Below are 20,768 nucleotides of genomic sequence, written 5' to 3'. Positions count from 1 at the left end.
CAGTAAGGTAGCTATCTCAACCAGCTAATTTTAATGCGCTTGAATATTCATGAATGGTTGGGTAGAGCCTGTGTGGCTCCAGCAGCTGGAAAAGGAAAACCTCAACACTTGGTCATGCATAATGAACTACTTATGTGCTCCTCCAGGTAAACCTTTATTTTCATAAATGGCCCTAACAAGTTTCCGATCTGATACCAAACACTCTACACATCCAATTAGCACTCTGACGCTCAGCTGTATGTATTACTCCACTTATGACCTTTAATAATAACATTAACTGCTGTGACCTATATTGTAACAAACTCTGCAAAAGATGACACATTTCCAGAAATAACATTGGAGCTAAATCATTAATGGATGTAAAAAGAAGGTGGAAGGAGCAAAAAAGCCTGGATACTGCCATTTTATGTTTTTTTTTTTTTTTAATTATTAATATTTTTAACCCACAGCTGACTCTATGGGTGTAGTTGAAGGTTATAATGAACTGCCTTACAGGAAACAGATACTGCAGTGGAAACCTCCAGGCAAGCTAACTCACAATCAGGAAATCATTTATGTTTTATTATTTTAATAGGACCTCTGAATACAAAGTGTGATGGAAATTCAACGTTTTAATCAGGGAATTTTGTATTTGACGCATAATGGGATCCCTGCTCATGCACTTCCACACATTTAACACCTGGTAGCTCCCAGGTACAACCACAATCGTTTGCTATTCAAGGGTTAAGCAACTCTTTTCCAGGGCATTTTGTGCCTCCGAGGGCCTGTAGGACGCTTAATATACTCAGCCTCTTAGTAGATCATGCATGCTCAGCAGAGCTTCCCTGAATAAATAAAGGTTAAAAGCAAATATTTCAAAGACATTCCTCTGAGTCATCAAGCAGAGTGAGAGCCAGCCCTTCATCAGTGCCGCTCACTATCACCAAGGTGACTGAGGCGCAGCGAGGCGTGATTTCACCGGCCCGTCTGCCACAAACAGGCCGCCATTTGAAGTTTTATGGTGTATGGGAGGCAGATGTGAGCGTGTTTGGTGCAGTGTGTATTGTAAAGATTTTTTTTTTTGTCATCTTCCCTTCACCTCGTCTCACAACAGAGTGCGTTTCCATCAGGCGTGGGTCATTTACTTTAAGCTGCTTGGATGATAACATGAGCGGCGGGGGAGGGGGGGGTTGGTGCATCGTGACGGTTCTGGTTGGTGGCACCTGTCGTATCTAAAAATGCTGACATGAAGTTTAGCTTTGACTCAACAGAGATGCAGTTTGATTCATGATTCACTTGTTGGCAACTTGATTTAAGAACGATTTTTCTCTATTTGCAACAGTTCAGTTTGATTCAAGCTTGTGAATCATGATTCAATTCAATCTATTTGATTTGATTTTATATCCATTAAATTAATCTCAGACTATCCTTTTGTTTTTGAGGTGTACAGAAAATCAGACAAATTATTTTATTTACATTTTGCATTATTTGTTTAGAAATTACATACTGACAAAAATGTTTCAACTCATAATATTCTGTTGGATCAACGAAATGTTGTATTGTAAGGAATCGTAAATAAACCGATTCAACTCATTGATGCTGAAGTCAAAGCGATTCATTCTATTTATTTTAGCAGATCGGTGCAGGTAACTGTCAAAATTAATAACTGATGGACTGATGTGATGAATTAAACATTAATTTGATTTGGTACTTTTGCAAAAAAAATATATATATACACATATATATATATATGCAACAGTTTATCTATCTATCTATAGATAGATAGATAGATATATATAGATATATAGATATCCACCAACTAGATGTGCAATGTGCAGTACTGTCAGAATATCCTTTATCTTCTATTTCTTATAACAGATTAATGCAGAATTTATAATCGATGCACAACATTAATTGTTACACTCATATTTGCAAATATTATTTCATCCATGCATGTCTGGTGTCCACCACAGTTTCACCAGTCACATGCAGGACGTCGGCACCAACACGAAGTGGCGAGGATTTTTCTGCACGTGCACCCCAGACAGCACATGCAGTTGAAAACATATAGGCCAGGCATAGATCCCAGCTATGCATTGTTTGGTGTGGAGTCTGCACACCATGTCTATGTTGACAAACTCCCCAACATCTTGATAAAGCAGGATTCATTACCGTTCCTATCACAACCATCATCCCAAACCCCCACGCCGAGTCTTATCTGATGTCTGTGCCGTGTCACTGCTGTGGAACGAAAACCCTGTAAAGTACCTTTATTCTTCCAGGAAAGACTCATTTTGTCACTTATATCCATGCACTGTTGCCACAGTAAGAGGGATTTAGGGCTCAATTGTCTTGAATTGTGCTCAAGACACAAACAATCATGCAAACTTTAAATTAAAGTCAAAACACTCAGGTTTCAGTGCGGTGGTTTTTCCAGGACGTCAGTGTGAAAAGGGGCTGTGGGTGATCTCAGCAGCTCTGCCTCGACTTGCCACCTGGCTGAGGAGCGGGCAGAGGGGTCTCGGCTAGATCGACGTCTGGATTCCAGCTTTCTTCATGCTGGTATTGGATTTTTTTTTTTTTTCTATTCGCATGCACTCTTTCTACTCTTTGGTCAAAAAGGCAGGTGGCCAGTTGGTTTAGTAGTTGAAGAATTTATCTTAATACCATAAGGGAAAAAGTTGCAGGTTTGATCTTTACCTGATCAGTCACTGGAGTTGTCTCTAGAGTTCTTCCAGTGTTTGTAAATGGTAGATATATCTCACTGCTTATCAGAGGGGAAGTAACTAATCACATTTACTCACGCTGCTGTAACTGAGTAGGTTTTTTATGTACTTTGTGGGATATTTTTAAAGTCAAAGTCAGTAATATCAAAGTAGATTTTCAACACTGAATAGGATTATTTGCAAAATTCACTGGCACTATAGAGGCAAACTTGCCACTCACAGCAATAACTTCCTGGTTTTTGGCCTGTGGCTGGTTATTTCTTACACTGAATTTAATGAAAAAGAAGTTGCAGCTGTACAGTATGTTGCTATTGAGTAAACAGCCATATCTCCATTTGACCTATCGTTTTTGTCACAATTTTTTTTTTTTTTAAAGTTTTTCTTATGAACTTGTTTTGGGGTTGGGATTTTGACTTGTTTCAACAGCCCAAAGGTCACTCAGCATGGAAACGAGCTTTTTCAACATTCAATTAATGTAAGAAAACAGCACCATCAAAGAGCTTATTGTGTCTCGCTGCAGCAACACAGGCCTGTTTCATTACAGCATGACGCGCTCGCCACTTAACGTCCACCGTGACATTATTCTGATTCGAAAAGCGGGCAGTTCAGAGACCCGTTCCTCCCTGACATTTCCTGGTGTGGTATCTTTCCCTGGCTTCAGTCCACCCGCTTCTTAACCGAGTGTTGCTCCTGTCAGCAGACCAGCAGACGCCCTGCCAGGAGCCTCTTTCAAAACTTTGGAGGGGAAAACTTGCCTGCAGTGCCTTACACACTGAGCCACGGCTCTTTGAAGCTCTCAGCTCTCATGTGCCGCTCGCGGGTCTTTGTTACTGCTCTGCTCCCCAAAAAAACAACAGCCCTTCATTGGTGCTTTCTATCACTGAGGAAGAAACCATTTTTCTCTGGTATTTATCTTTTTTTTTTACCTCTCTGTTATGCACAATTAGTTATAATTTGCACATTCCAGGTTATTCTCCAATGGACCGACCCCAAAAAGATGTTCCCAAACCCAAAATACAGTAGTGGCTCTAAACCAAAGGAGGTTAAAAATGACTTATGTGATGAGAAACGTCCATATTCCTACTCTAAATTTATTGTCAATTTTATCTCCAGACTTGCAGTGTAAATAAAAAATCTGTTCTTATTGTCATACCTGGTGAAATGAAGGGTAACTAAATCACAGAATCTACTTTCAGGCTCAATGAAATCACAGCATCCACTAACCTGACGTTGCCAGGTGGTTTGTTATGCAGAACCATCTGAGAAGTCATCATTGGAAACTTTTTTAAAAAATACTCTGCAGTTGATTGGATGAACCATCTGTCTGTCACTTCAACGAATCACATCGATGAACCATTTGACGTAGCAGCAAGTCAGTTTCGCTACCTATGAATTGAATGAATATTCACTGAAGAAATACTAAGTGACGCTAAAGCAGCAGCTGCGCTAACCCCGCTAACCTCTTTAGGAGCTGTTGTCGCACATAAACCACGCCCACAGCTGCCAGTAAGATGCTGATTGGTCGGAAACACTGTGGTTCGGCCACAAGCACATGACTTGAACCCTGGCAAGATGGATCGTGATCTTGCGAATCCATCCGCCTCACAAGGTAACAAATACATATGATACCCTGTGTAAATAAGACAGCTTCATGGTTGCTGGAAGGTTTATTTTTTTCACTTTTGACAGAGCCAGGCTAACGACTCCCATAGACTTCAAGTCTTTATGCTAAGCTAACACAAAATGCTACGCCCAGAGGGGGCAGTGGTGTTGAACATCTTGTCTCAGTCTGGGTGATTCGGACAAAAAAAGAGCCCGAAACAGTGGATTATCCCTTTAACTGTACTCAGACAGAGGTCATGGTGAGAATCTGGCTACCTCGTAAATAATCTTCAGGGCAATTTTCATCTCTGTCTTTTACTACTGGTCTAAAAGTGATGTTTCTCAGTGCCTGCTGCTCAGTGTATCTCTGTTTTTGTCTGATTTTGCAGTCATTTTTGCTTTTTACTCATGAAATACTGAGGGGTTTTCAAACCCTTGGCCTCTCTTTGGTAATAAATTAAATAAATCAGCCTGACAAGTGAAAAGCAAACATCCATCGGGTCCACCCTCTCTCTCGAGTGAAAAAGGTTGAGACCCTGTGTGTGGAGGCCCTTTTGTTGCGAGTGCAGCGTTGAGGTTCGTCATGCTCCCGGATCAAACCGCGTGTCGCCACAGTGGCTTGTTGTGTGTCGTAGTGATGACATGAATGACCCCTTGTTTCAGCCTTCTCGCCCGGGCTGCTGTGTCCTCATCACGGGCGACACGGGCAGTGTCCCGTGTCCACATGCAGGACCGCGAAGCCGCTCTGATGAAACAGAATAATCATCTCTCCTCTGCTGACGTGCCCTCGGTCGTTTGTTCTGTCTCTTACATAAAAGGTTCCCCGTGCAACGTGCTAATCGGCATCCTCGTTTATGTTGTTTGGGCTCTGTCTTTGGTCTAAGCGCTCTTTGCTGTGGTGTTTCTGCACCGCTGCACCCAGATATCACCTGTCAATCAAACCATGTGGGCGAAACTAACGTCTTTCTCCTTGGTATTTTTTGTCAAAGACGTTAAAGTTTCTCCTTTCTACCCTTCGTCTTCTTTTTATTCCAAAAAACAAAACAGAATAGTAAAACGCATCACTTCCTGTGCAGCAGGAAAGAGCGACCAGACCCCAAGTGTTTAGAAGAGCAAACGGAAACGCTTTCATGACATGGATTTAGGTTGAATCACTGTTGTGTCATGTAACCGAGAGCAGTGAGACAAACCTTTATACGATACAGATTGATGCTTAAAATTATAATTTGCACAATATTTTCACATACGAGAGGTTGAACGTGGTTTAAGGTCACAAAATGCAGCCTGGATGCCTGTTACCTCTGCTGGAAGTGTCATTAGCTCGAGCCTGTTGTCTGCAATCTTTAAGACTCTACCACGAAGTTTGTGAGAATGTCCAGAGTTGGCAAATACCACACACACACACACTCATACATGCACACACATACAACACCACACACACCTTACCTCTCCCTCTCCTGCTCCAGCAGATTGGTGAAGTCGTCGCTCTTGTTCATGAAGTCGGTGTGCTTGCGCTTCTCGTTGTCCAGCTCGGCGACGGTTCGGCGGTGGCATTTCTCGGCCAGCAGCAGCTGCTCCAGCATCCGCCTGTACGTCTCCCTCTGCTTGTCCTCCAGCCTGTCCAGCTGAGAGCCGACATGACAAGACGTCACAGTTTTTCACCGTAACTTACACAAACTGAGAACCAGATCTGCGAACACAATATCCCAAACCATTAGATATGCACCCAAAGAAAGAGCAGAGAGACTCTTCCAACACAATTATGAGCCTTATTCAGCTATTTTCATGCAAATTGCAGATTTGTTCAGCCTCTTTTTGCTATACCCTACAGAGCAGTATGGGCATGGGCATAAGTTGAGCATGGTAAATCATGTTTTCATGCAGCAGGCACTGTCATTCACTATACAAAACAAGAGGATTTTCAGAGGCTGATTTCATTCCCCGCTGGCGTAAGCCCCGGTATAGATACCCAGCAAACATTTTGACATTCAATAGATGGAAAACCTGCATAAATGTTGCAGTAAAGCTGAGGCAAATCGTCTAAAACTGCAAATGGCACAGTTTTGTGAACTGAAATATTCTGAAGGCATCAACTCTAAGCAGTTTACTATTCATTTTGACTGAGCCTGAATAGTTTTGGATGAGGCTGAAGTTGGCCTCCTCTGCATGTTGCCATCTGTGAAATGTCTGCAAGGTATTATTTTATGGTATTTTTGTTTTTCTATTGAGGATGCTCTGTGGTAAACAGTAAAGGTCTGGTTGCACTGGGCATGAATTTGCATAATGTGTTGGTGAATAAATGTGCAAATATGAAGCAACGTGGGGTTAGGAAGAGTCTGCACGCTTGGGAAAGCTCTTTATCGGATAAGTGAAGGTTAAAAATACAGCATGAGTGTCAAGAGGAGTGGGTGGGAGAGGGGAAGGCTTGATGCAAAGGTTGTGAGGCAGAGTTGAACCTGTGTTTAACAAACAAACAAAAAAAAAAAGAGCAGGTCATGTTTTTTGGATTTCTGGAATGCCACCGTCCCGTGTTTTTCATGGTTTTCCTCGTGTTTTAATTATAACAGAGCATCCGGCCAGAGTGACCGCAGCAGGAACTGCAGCTGCACCACAGAGCATTCACACAGAAATGTTAGCGCTTGTTTTATCTCTCCTCAGAGTGTCACAACATTCACAGAGTCTGGGGAAGGAATACTGAAATTAATACAAAACTGTATTTCTGACCTCTGTAACACTAATCAGGATACACAGCTTGGAAAATGAATGAATGAAATGTATTTAAGATCTTCTCCTTGCGAGACAGTCTTTCAGTTAGTGTTTTGTTCATTGACAAAAAACTCATTTCAAACTGAAAACAAACACCAAGAATAATTTCTTCACACAACTTAACCCAGAACGCCTGCAAGCCAGTAGAATTCCTTTTAGTGTATTTTTAAAATATTTTTTTATTTGTTATTTTTGTCATTTCTATTTATTTATTATTTTATCAATTTATTATTATTTCAATTTCATGATTCCGTGTGTTCCATAGATATAGCTGTTTAAAGTGTGTTAAAAAAAAAAAAAAAAAAAAAAAAAAAAACTGAAAAAATCTCAAAATGCAATTAGTTACAGTTTGCAAATGAAACTTTCATTTGAAACTTTGTCAGTGTGGAGCATTTCAAATGATGATGCAAACATGATTCTCGATTTTCATTGGACGGTTCTGCTGTGGAACTCCTACACACCTAAAAGCTGCCTGGAAGTGAAGCTGCATTTCAGCTGCCTCATTTAAAGCCAACCTAACTCTTTTTTTTTCTCTCGTTTACATTCAAATCATGTCCAACATGGTTATCTCCTCAGTAAAGTGAGAGAAAATCCAGTCACGACAGGGGGAGGGGTGGTGTGTGGCACCATGCTCTTTGTGACAAGAAACAGCAGGCATTATGGGAAATACAGTCTTAATTTTAACAGTGTACCTCTGGAATGAGACGGAGACTAGCAGTCATCTCCACACACAGTCATTTGTTTGTATGCCAAAGTACTACTGTACATTTAACATGACAATACTGTACTCATGTTTACTGCTGTACCTTAAAAGTACAAATTAATGACTTCAAAAGATATTCAAGTACATGTAAGCAAAAGTACCATTTTACCTAATGAATTTCCCTGGTTGGGATCAATAAAGTATATCTATCTATCTATCTATCTATCTAATGAACATCCACACAGGACTGAAATGTTGTCTTTCTCTTTGGTGATGATCTTGATGATGATCTTTTTCATGTGCATATAACTATTAGCTCCTCTGCAATTAATTTAACAATCTTACATTCATGTTTTAAATAGCCACAGTACATGCAGCATCTTTGAATTAAAATCAAGCACTCAAAAGGAAACCCACAAAGATACCCCGTTATAATAACAATAAATATAATTTGCTTCCATCCATACCAATAATTACTGAGAGGACTGATGTTTCCTTGACTGAATCCTCGGTGTGTTTTCCGTCACACTCACCTCTGCCATCGGCCTCTCGTACACGTCGTCTGCGGGGTTTGTGCTGCTGGTGAGCAGGCCGTCTCTCTGCAGGGCCTGCAGGGGTTTGGTGGGAGCGGCCGAGCCGTATCGGGCCTCCAGCACCTCCGGCCTCGTCCGCTCCGACTTCAGCATGGTGATGATGTCCTCTCTGGCCTGGGGAGGCACAAGGAGGAAGAATTTACTCCTCGACACTGCGTATATCAACCTGATGTATCACAACAGGCTGCATTCGGGGATGCAGACACAGAGTAATCCCACTTCAATTCTCAATCACAAGCATGAGATTTAATCCGCACAATAGAGCTGAAATGAGTAAGAGAATGTGTAGGTTGAAAAACTCAGAAATAGAGAAAACATGAAGTGACTCACACACTGTAATACTGCTCTAAAAAGCAAAGATAATAATTTCTTACATACTGCTAATGTGACAAAAAGTCCCACCAATAAAAAAAAATCAGTCAAAAAAAAAAAAAAAAAAGTCAGTTCTTAAAAATATACAGATATCTAACAAATAACCTGTGACAATCATCTGTGAATAGCTCACCCATACTTAGGCATGTGTGAATCTAAGCGACGTAAATTCATAGTTAGTGGTATGACACTCATTTAAGATACAGTAAGTAAGGATATGCTATAAAGTCATAAATTAAAGTGGGCTTGTCTGGTGATGATCACCAAGCGGAGCTCATAAAATAGTTTACCCTCCTTTTCATTTATGACTAACATGGATCATAAGTCTGTCTTACTAGTAATGAGCTACAGTACTATTCTAGATGTACAGCTCTGCATGGGGGAACCAATGAATCACTCTATTTTTGCAGCATGAAAGTGGTCAAATGAAAAAATACTGAGCAGCAGCATAATATTCAGCTATCGGTGACTTCAGTTCAGAAGTATTGGTATCAGTATTCACCTGTAAAGTCCAGTATCAGCCGAATACAAAGACATGAAGTCTCCAAAATACATTTGCATTTTACCCTTAAAGAGAAGCTCCAGTTGCTTTGCTCTGTTTTACTGTGGATTTCAAAAGATGAAGAGTCCCGGGTCAAAGTATATTATATGACAAAAATGAAAGAAAAAATACAAGAACAGTGTCTTTTCATCTGCCTGAGTATACCAAAATGTGTCAATTCATATAGGAAACAACTGTATTTTAAAGTGAACTAGAGTAAACTCCACCCATCTGGCACTCCATGGAGACAAAATCAACTGCCAACGCTATTTGAATCAGGCGTTATTTGGTGCAATTTTTACCTAGAGAGTGATTTCTTCTCAACATACTGTATGTGCATCCCAGAGAGTCCTCATTTTGTTCCTTTTAATGACCAGGTGTGACCACAAGATGGCAGAAGACTAAACTCCAGCATGTAATCTGCTCCTGATGCAACCAGCAGAGGGCGCTGTTCCCTCCAGCTGGCCTGCAGAATATCTCCTTTCATAGAAAAAAATGTCTCTAATGCAAATTCCTGCATAAAGATGGGAAACTCTACAAAACCTCCATTTATTCCGGCTGCACATCTCAGCTGGTTAACCGTGTGTGGGATAAAATAGTCATGATGCCTCTGGACATGAGCTGCATGAAACTACATTCACACTGTGGCAGGGACACATCTGCATGGTAATCTATATTCCTAAAAAAAAAAAAAAAAACATCTTATTTGTCTCCTTCTCTGCTCTTGATGAATTTGTGTATCTTTCCTTGGCGTTTTCACATTTCTACTGTCACATCCTCATCGATGGAACCCTTTTCTTTAATATCGATGTGTTTGAAAGTTGTGTAAAGAACCAAAGCAAATCAAAAGCGACTCCTTTCTCTGTGAATTTTTGGAGCCTTTGTCTGTCCCTGCATTAATGGAAAGTATTCAACACTCCCAGGCAGATGAGCAGGATGGAAATAGAGGGTGAGGCAGCAGCATCCTCCCTCCCTGGAGAGCAGTTTATAAATGGGCCTCCATTAGAAAATCATTATCAGACTAGAACCAAAGAGCAGCCGCTGGGCTCTGCTTCAAGGGTGGCAAAGGTTATTTTCAAAATGTAACCCATCACAGACTGTAAAATGTCAATACGTCTCAGCGCTAAACGCCCCCGGGACACACCGCGCTCTGTGTTTGTGCACGTTCAGCCGCCGGCGCTGACATCATCACCGCGCCACTTTAAGGAAGTGGAGCAGAGGGTGGGATTAACTGCTGGCGTTTCTTAAAATCGATGAAAACGGCAAGAAAACATGACTGAGTGAGATGAAAAAAACAAAAAACAAAAAAAAACAATACATGACATCAGCTTTCTAACACTGCCGCCACACCTCCATCCTTCCTGGCCTGTTGGCATGGTAACCAAGCTGTCCAATGTCCAGTGCCAACAGGGTTCCTGCACTCATTGGACATTAGATCCAAAGGCTTTCATTGGGTGTTTCTGGCTGTCAATTGCAATGACTCAAAGGAAGCATGAGTTGGCGTGACACATGACATCATTTTTTTTTTTTTCCAGTAAAATTTTACTAATATTAGTTACTGAAAGCTGATGGCATCCTTCAGTTTAAAACTACCTCTGTTTCAACAGATATTCATCAGGAGAGTTTTCTAAGTTGTGTTGATCCTGTGTTATTAATTTTAACAAAACGGAAGGGAAATAAATCAAGCATTTTAAAGGCCGCCCGTTCATATTCAAGGATTTTCAACGCCTGTGGGAAGCCCGTCCTGAAATGTCTTCATCAACAGCGAAGTTGTTCCACCACGTCCTGCACCGGAAGAATCATCAATCATTCATTCATTCATTTATTATTTTAGTATCTGGATGGATTTGTGTAATTTGCTTTAACTTCTATTGAGAAAGAGATTCTTAAATGCACGCCTGAACGACAGGTGCTAGGAGAACGACAGTCACTTGCAATAAAAAGGTTCAACTCCTGCACACCATCTGCACCACAAAATGTCTTTTATTTAAGTAAGCAACGTTTAGGTACAAAGGCCTTCCTCAGGCATTCTTTAACCTCTATTACCAGTTTCATATCACGAGTAATGATATAAATGTTCAAAAGTCATCATAGGCCCAAACAAATAATTAATGATTCTCATTTTTAAAAAGCAAGTACTTTCGAGGGATCCATTTGTTTTCCTAAACTTTCAAGGACTTTTTATCAAACCCACAGACTTTCAAGGACTTCAACACACGTGGGACACTGTCCTGAGACTTCTCTATCAACAGCAAAAATGTCCCACATCTTCTTCAACTGGACACCAAAGCTGGTGAATTGAAGCAGCAACCAGTAAGTTTTGATTGCCAGAAAATGACCCTAAGATTACTGATACTGATGAAGATACTGATCCATACCTCTGACTCAAGGACTCAAGCATTTGCTCCACCAGATGTTAGGATTTCTGACTTTCTTTCGTTCACTTTTCTCTCCCATGATTGCCCTTTTAAGACACTCAGTTCCCACTGGTCACCATCATAAACCAATTGAAATTATGGATTATTTTAATGCATCTTCCCACTGGATCTCCTCCATACCTGAACCTCTCCTTCCATAACTCCCAGGAGGTGCAGCAGATCCTCCTTGGACAGATCCACCAGTCCTGCTTTCCGGCTCTCTGCAGGTTTTTGGGTTTTCTTCGCTGTGCTGGACACCGACGTCGTCTTCCCGTCCTTCTCCTCTCGCTGGATTTTCATCTTCCTCTTCGCGAGCTCCGGTGTGTTTTCCTCTTCCTCCTTGATGAAGCCTTTGGTTGGCTGGATCCGTCCGTCGTCTGGACCCTCCACGGTGCAGCTCCTGGATCTCATCTTCACCTGTGTGATGGGATAACATGGATGCAAAGGTGAGGACGCTCAAGAAAAAAAAAAAACAAATTAACATGTGTTTCTGTGTATACATTTATCCGCTTCACCTCATACTACCAGCACTGCATATTTTGGAGGCGTGCATAAGACGAGTGGGAAGCAAATATTGGATTAATTTAGTTAGTTAACATTTCTGCGTTTGGAGAATCTGTGCACGCACTGAGCCAATTCCTGAAACACTGGACAGCAGAGTCAAGATTTTATTAATTCTGCGCTAATGAAGCTCAAATAAACACAGAAGCAATGTTGTTTAGATTCTCTGGTTGAAACAGAGGGTCCACTCTCAGACACACTGATGCCATCCAAATCCATGTTTGGGTGGTTGTTTTTTTCCTCACTATGTTTTGGGATATTTCTTTTCGGATATTTCTCACTATGAATTCAGTGACATCTTGCAGTCTGAATAATTTGGCAATATCAGCAGAGACTCTCAAACTTCCTCAGTTCCAGCCGCTTGCAGAGAGGCGAAAACCGTCATCACGTCGTCTTCACTCTCAGTGGAGATGAACTCGCAAAACATGGAGGTAGCGCAAAACGGTGTCGCCGGCCAACCACAGCGCTTGTGGTCTTGTGTTGCCCGACACTCGATCCTGTTTAGATGGCAACCCTGTTCTCGTACACCTGGCTTCAAACTCTTGTGGTTGTGGTTAGGGTTCAGATTAGGTAAAGGGTCAGGGTTAACGTCAGAGTAAAGCGCTACTGTGCTGAATCAAGTGCGCTTGTGCGAGAGTTTTGCAAATCTAGGGTTACCATCGGGACTCGACCTTTCTGGAGAGGGGCACTTAAGGTACGGTGGCAGCCTCTGCAAGCTACTAAGACGCCACAAAAAGCTATAAAGAAATTGACCTTTAAAGTGCCGGTTCATCTGTTTATATCCCATATGGCCTGCATCAGAAACCTGTCTCAAAAACTTTTAGAAAAATATAAGCAGACTAACTAGTCATCAATGAGTCCAGATAAAACATAAAAGACAGGAGGAGACAAACACGACACATGATAGCAAAGACATAGCAGGATAGAGCATAGATCAGCCTTAGACTCTACAGCAAATATGGAAAAACTCAAAGAAAATCTCACTATGGGGGGAAAAATGGAAGAAACCTTAGGTGAGCCAACAGCAGAGGAGAATCCCCTCACTGGGACACATTAAAGGTGCACTACGTACAATTGAGGGTCAATTGAAGTAAGGACCATTTTGACTCCAGTGACAAAAACAAGGAGTCAACACACCAGTTTGGGTCAGATGGAGACTAGAGCCACGTGGACTCCACCATTTAATCCTCATTCCAGATTTTTTTTTTTTTTTGTCACTTTGTGAGCTCTGGTGTGTTTTCCTCTTCCTCTTCGATGAAGCCTTTAGTAGGCTGGATTCATCCATCAGAATTCAACCAATTTAATTAAACTCCTCATCGTTTGGTCTGGTAATAACAGCCATGCAGGCTCAACCATCAGGTTTCGGGCTTATTCCACTTTTTAGGTCAGTTCAGTCTAAACTTCCTCTCAACATAATCAATAATGGTGTGTTTGAAATATCGCATTAACTTAACTTTTCCCTGTTAATTTTTTTGTTTCTTGAATCACTGCATTGCATCACCAACACAAATTCCTGTGTATGTTGGAGAATCAAGCGCCTCTGAATCTGATTAATGCGCTCCATTATTAAACTTTGAAATTTAAAGATGATCGTTGTGGATATCGCGTTTAGACTGGCAGCCAGTTGTGGAGGTTTTGATAAGATAAGATAAGATAAGATAAGATAAGATAAGATAAGATAAGATAAGATATTCCTTTATTAGTCCCACAGTTGGGAAATTTCAAACATTACAGTAGCAAAGTGGATAGCAAAATATGAAGCAAATTTACATTATAAACAGATAATAAATAGCAGCAAGCAATATAAACACTATAAACAAGGAATATAGAAAAAAGCATCTATTAATAATAATTATTTAATTGTTACTGGTTACTAAATAAAAAAATTATATTTATACATGTCTGTTGTAACTATATTCATGGTGAATGCCGAAAAGAGAGCACTAATAAGCGAGAGGGAGATAGATTTTTTTTTTCTCCTCAGTTCAGTCCGGTTTATGGGATTCCTCCAGTCTTTTTTTTGCCCTGCTTCCACCCACACCGGCTTGCTTAACCACCCGCACACCTTGCAGCCTTCCAAAATTAGTCCCGCACCACACCGTACGGCGGGACACCCGTGGGACTCGCTCCGCCGAGATGCTGTCTCTCATCAAGATGACTGACAGGTGCTGCGCTGAGAACTTGACCAAATGAGAGGGAGGGAAGGACGGGATTAGCAATGTACCTTTCCGCCTCGAGGTGAAAAGTTGCATGTCATCACTGCATAAAAAAAAAAAAAGTGTCTCCAGCATGTCAGTTTTCCAGGAATTGAGAACTCAGCCTTGTTTTTGGCTCGACGGCGAAGCATTTTGACATGATCCACTGGGATTTTGAGAGGGTTTCATCAGCCTGGAGAATTTTCTGAAGCCATAGAGCAGCATGAAATCCTTTGTTTAAAGTTGGAAACATGAAACACAACAACAAAATTGAAGCGGCAGGGTTTTCTGTGCCTGTGTGTGTGTGTGTGTGTGTGTGTGTTTGTGTGTGTGTGGCCACAAGTGTCAGAGGCGCTGTAATGAGATCTTATGGGAATGTATTACAGCATTAGGAGCGTCATTACCTCCAGTCTTCAGTGACAAATCGCTGTGGAAATGAGTTTTGGACAGAACATTTTCCAGACGATGGGCCATCTCTGTTGTTTGTGATGAATGTGTGGAATGATTTTTTTTTATTACTTTTACGGCCTCGCTGCTTTAACGGACGCCCTGCTGAAGTGTCCCTGAGCAAGACGCCGGATTCCCACCAGAGTCCGGGGCTGCTGCTGTGTGGATCGATGAGATGTGACAGACACATGCCTGCACTGTAGCCCGAAAGACATATCAACTGTATTTTTTTTACCCACTTCATGCTATAATAGATTGATTGAATGATTGATTGACTGTGTGTGTGAGAAGTTGTGTAAGAAGACAGTACATTTACCCCAACATTGATTTTAAGTGCGGTTTTGAGGAACTGGCGCTTTACTTTTTTGCAAGATTTTATACTTTTCCTGCTCTGCATTTCAGAGGGAAATCTGCTCTACATTTATATGATGGATGGAGTTAATAGTTACTTTGCCGAAGACGTTTTTCCATGCGAAACATCAAATGTGATGCATGGTAAGAATGTACTAGCCAACATTTGCTCAGTTATGGTATTGATGCTTTGTATATGCAACAGATTTGGACGCCTTTCCCATCACTGGATCTCTTTTTTGAGGGAGCCCTGGTCAAGACAGCAGCAGTACAATAAGATATGTTAAATTTTAAATGTCAATCTGTCCATCAGTTCATCAACTTATGCAAAGGCAAAGCTTTTGGGCAAACGATGATGCAACCAACACTGAAATTTCAATTATTTTCTACATTTAATGCACTTTCCCATATCCTTAAACTGTCAGTCAGTAGTTGCATTTACATGGACCCTAATATTCTACTAATAATCAGAGTAATAGCCCAATCAGGATAAAAATGCCTCATGTCACCACCTCAATCAGAAGAGACCGGACTAATCTGGCCCAATCAGAGGGAATCAGGTTGAACGCGCTGGTGTAATCCTTTGATAATCCATTCAATAGGAAAATATAAGCACCTAATAACCATGTAAACTTTTAATCTGATCGCTTCTCTCCGGTTGGAGTAAATTTATTCTTTCTGCTCATGTTTTCAAGGATTCAAGGATTCAAGGAACTTTATTGTCATACCAGCTCACATTTACACGTTAGTGGTACGAAATTAGAACTCAGGTCCCAGTATAAGTCTAAATAAATAAATAAAGGGACATCAGGTGATGTGACAATTGCAAAGGTTAAATCTTTAAAGGATTTCAAAGTCTAAAAGTCAAAACAGCAAAAGTGATTTTGACCAAGCCAGTTTTCATTTTTACAGTTTTATGGACGAGCTGATGGGAGAGCCACTGCTGGCCGACGTGACTTATAGTGCCTATGCTATATTTATATTTCCAGTAGATTAGACACTTCCCAACAGGCAGAACCACTTTTATTCTGATAAAACACTTTGCGGCATGTGCACACACATCTTATCCGATCACTTCACTCAGCGTCCATGTAGACAGTTCAGCTGGAGTCTCTAATCAGAAATGAGCTCAATCAGGTTGAAGAAATATCATCCATGTAACTCACAATCAACACCGGTGTAAGAAATGTCTTCTGTCCACTGAAACAAACATAAACAAAGGCCACCGGGGGGGGTGAACATGACGCCATGGGTGTCACTGCACTAATTAGCTTTATATAAGTTCTGGATCCTCTCAAACACAAACACACGGTGATGACATTGACAGCTGAGCGGGCACAACAACAGCGAGGGGGCGGGGCGTCCATAACCTTGCCTCGGAGCACCCAGGGGATCCTGAGTGAGAGGAATATGAGCCTATCGGATCTGAATGAGGCCAAAGTTCCCCGGGGCTGCAGCTCTGGATGAAAGCGGCCTGTGACTCAGGCTGAGAGAATCCTGGCAGCCAAGTGGTAGCAACCACGTTACCGCTGGCTGTTATTAATAGTTGTTTCAGGGGAGCAGCCAAGATCCCCCACGCGTCGAAGCCGCACAGCCGTCTTCAGTCCGACGGTCAGCTCGGTCGGCCGGGAGGCTCGTCCAGAAAAGAGTTATGGGGCAAAATGCAAAGCCAAGACAAGCCGAGGGGACCAGCAGGGGCCCGGCCCTCACAGGAATAAACCTTTGTAGTGGATTTGACCGGCCGTGAATCTGCGGCTGTGGAGTCGGTCCAAATGACAAGCTGTGGCCGGGTGTCTGAACATGTGTGATGTGCATTGGGCTGCCCTGCTGGAGCTCCTGCATCTGCTCCACTACATGCACACACACACACACACAAGACACACACACACAGTGACACACCTGCCCACACATCTACAGTACGTACACACAATCTCTGATCTTAAATTTTTGCAATGTGTTTGCACTCATACTTTTTTTCAGTAATTGAGCCCTTTGACCTCTGTAAAGCTCTATGTGACTCTATAGCACTTCATGAATAAACATAAGAAATGGCCCTTTTGAACTCTGCTGCTTCCTTAAACATAAAGATTTCAAAACATAATCTCATCTGTGGACTTAAAACACCCACACAGCTCTTCCTCCAAAGGTTTCAGCTTCATTTCACTTGTATGTGTATGTGGATGTGTATGTGTGTGCGTGTGTGTGTGCGTGTGTGTGTGTGTGTGTCAAGGTTATTAGAGAGAGATGTGTGATTACCTCAGGGTATCTCACACACCGAGCTCTTACAAAGCAGGGTTAAAATCTTTCCTCTGTTAAAAAAAAAAAAAAAAAAAAAAAAAAAAAAAAAAAAAACATTTTGTATGAACTAATAGTTTGCCATTGCTTTTATTTTGTTTTTGTTTTGTTTTTTTCATCTCCTGCAGTCATTTGCTTGATTTTTAGTCATCTTTATCTCACCATTTGCTTCTAATGAAAAGGTATCATAATAAACTACGTTATTACTAGAAATAATATGGTGTTATTCTGTCTTTGTTATTTTAGGAAGATGTTACTGTAAGATAATATTGGTTATCTCATTGTAGAATTACAAAATAACCTTATGGTCAGTGATTTGGTGGGTAAACTAGATGGATAACTACTATAACCAACTATAAGTATCATCATGAATCATCATTGTGAGACAAACAGCCATAAATACAAACACAAAACATTTCAGAAGCCTTCATTTCTGCTTAGCTACCCTCTAAATCTCTAATTTGGATGATTTTCACTTAAATTTGGTGTTTTCACTTAGAATGAAACATTAAGTATGTCACGGGTTGAGAAAATTATCTTATTTCTTGGCCTTGTGAAACCCTTGTAAGTGTGAAAATACAGTGATTTTAAGGTAAATTAAGGTTGTTTTGCTCAATTTTGCAGAAGTTAACATTTTGGGGATACAAGAAATTTATTTGACAGGAACAATATATCAGCCTGACACTTAGTTACCACAATACAAGCTCTTAGAGATATATTATGTCAGCCTTAAAAAGCAGGAGAACTCCATTCTGCAAATAAAAATTCAGGTACACTGTGAGTCTGAGGGCTGAAAATAAAGATTTGTTTACAGGCTGGGTCGAAGATCTCCGCGGGGTTGCCAACTGTTACATCAAAGGGTTTTGAAAGTTTCCACAGAATCCAATCTGCGAGCGCGGTGTCACAGCGGCTCCCAGAGCGAGCTGATCTCTGTAAACAATTTACCGTCGCGGGAAAGCAGCTGTGATTCACAGGGTCATTTCACAGGCCGACCTTATCGGTGTTGTGCGATGATGCTGGATTCTGTTTTGAGGGCAAAACAGTCTGACACGCTGTGCTGCCGAGACACTGGCAGCGGATAAAAGACATGATTTTCCATCAGCGAGCGCTTCACGATGAAGTCTGCAAGTACACAACTGACCAACAATTATAATATACACCTTGTTAGCTTTGACGAAGGAAGTTTCTGCTTTTTTTTTTTTGTCTCAGTTAATCATGAGTTTTAGATTTATTTTAAGGGTTTGTTGGAGTTATGGTGGCTTAAAGGAGTAGTTCACCCAAAATACAAGAAATTTTATCCTTAGTGCAATCCATCTATCAAACAGAACATACAGAGGTAGAAGAACATCAGCAAACCTTATCAGGCCACAAAGACATTATGCTATAAATTACACATTATGATTATACATCTATTCTATACATACATATATTTATTATTATTATTATTATTATTCATTATTTTATAAATAATTTCCTGTAAACTTGGTTCTCATATCTGTGTGTGCTTCTGGGATCTCAGTCACATTTTGGCTGGGTTGTATCATTGGGCCACAATAGTAGATGTACAATAGTAGATGTACATGCTGTACATGACAACTTCTATATAAACATTAAAAAAAATAAACATTACATAGCAGATTTGATGCATTTGACTTGATTATTGTGCATAAAATGTCATAAATCAAATTTTATGGTATTTTGGTGTTTTGGGCATGAAGGGGTTAATATCTAAAAATGCCCTAATCTAGAATCAAATACATTGTACATATCCACTGTAATGTATAAGCATTGTAGAAAGCATATTTGATGCATCTAGATCAAGTGTTTTGAATTAATGATCTCTTGATCTCTATTTTTCTGGGATTTTAGTGTTTCAGGCATTAAGGGGTTAATAACTAAAAATGCTCAAGGGATATCACTCGGCACCCTCTTGAATTCTTAAGAGGAGACCCCAAGCTACAAGAATCAGCTGAGAAAAAAACTTTTACCGACGCAACAAGGTCCACCCCCCCATCTCCCGGACTATACTATTCTATAGATATTTTGCAGATATATTCCATTACATACATAGTTGATGCATAAAAGTTCAAAGGTGAAAGGCTGATAGAGATTCTATAATCATATTTTATTGCTCTTATTACTCTGATATGGCATGCAAAGGTTGTTTTCTATTTTCTTATATTCTTTCTACTAAGCTACTTTGCTTAAGTTAATCTATCTATCTATCTGCCACTAATGTCTGGTCACTGGACGTGGGTAGATACAGTTTGCAGATGTTCTCCGGCAGGAAATAGTTCCCAGCGAAACCCTGTGGATGATGATGATGTGTGGGTAGCAGTGTCATTGTTTTTGGAAAGGGCTGTTTTCTGTTGAGACATCCATATTTCACATTTTTTTTGAAGGTTTGAGCTCATCATATTAATACCAATCCAGGGAAGCTCGTGGGCGTGGCAGGCTGGAAAATAAATCATACTTGGTTTTGTTTTGTATTTTTTTGGGGGTGTATTTTGGGTGAACTGTGCCTTTAAAAGAATCTCCCAAAAAAAAGCAGAGTTTCCATCTACTCCTCAAACTTGGATGGAGCATATAGAAATATATCCAAACTTGAGATAATCAAACAAACTGCACAGCGTCTTTATTCTTCCCTGGAGAGAGATATTTATGGAGATGTGATCAGGCTAAACTGGTCTCCCTGATTTACTTTTGAGCCCGGATAAAACCTCCGACAGCTGGGGTCCACGCTCGACACACGAGCTCTGGCCCCGCGAAAAAGAAGTGTTTTCGGAGGCATCTTGGCAGCCGGGGCCGTCCGGGCGTTTAGAAAGTCCGTCCCACGAGCAGAAGGTCACGGGTTCATGCCCGGCATTGTCCCTTCTTGTCTTGTTGTTGTTGTCTTTGTGCAGCAGTGGTGGACAAAGTACACAACAACATGACTCCAGTCAAAGTATAGATACTTCATTTATTAATCCACTACAAGTGAAAGGTGCTCAGTCAGATTTTGCATTTTTTTTTTTTACTCTGTGCTTTCAAATGTCCTTGTATGCCTTACGTAAAGCCTTTTGAATAGCCATCATGTATGAAATGTGCTAAATTTGCCTTGCCCTTCGTAATGCATTGGACTTGCTTTTAAAAATACTTAAGCAATCAAAAGTACATTTTTAATATCCATGCATTGTTGTATTGTTTTCACAGCATATTTACAGGACCTCGTAACTCTCTA

At 40.8% G+C, this 20,768-nt stretch overlaps 1 protein-coding gene across 2 annotated transcripts in view; it reads right to left on the bottom strand.

Annotated features, from left to right (window-relative positions):
- LOC115356104 (filamin-A-interacting protein 1) overlaps positions 1-20,768 on the bottom strand; it is a 48,772-nt gene that overhangs the window by 8,224 nt on the left and 19,780 nt on the right. The window contains exons 2-4 of one of the 2 annotated variants that reach the window (XM_030047117.1): positions 11,841-12,116; positions 8,310-8,483; positions 5,754-5,932 (exon numbers count right to left, since the gene is read on the bottom strand). In XM_030047117.1, coding sequence (XP_029902977.1) covers positions 5,754-5,932; positions 8,310-8,483; positions 11,841-12,110 — 623 coding nt within the window. In that variant the 5' untranslated portion in view covers positions 12,111-12,116. Of the gene's footprint in view, positions 1-5,753; positions 5,933-8,309; positions 8,484-11,840; positions 12,134-20,768 lie in introns of those variants that run through there. The other variant, XM_030047118.1, reaches the window with a different exon arrangement.

The sequence above is a fragment of the Myripristis murdjan genome, chromosome 24 (assembly GCF_902150065.1).
Source record: "Myripristis murdjan chromosome 24, fMyrMur1.1, whole genome shotgun sequence".
NCBI classification, from domain to species: Eukaryota; Metazoa; Chordata; class Actinopteri; order Holocentriformes; family Holocentridae; genus Myripristis; species Myripristis murdjan.
This window is presented reverse-complemented; position numbering and strand designations above follow the sequence as displayed.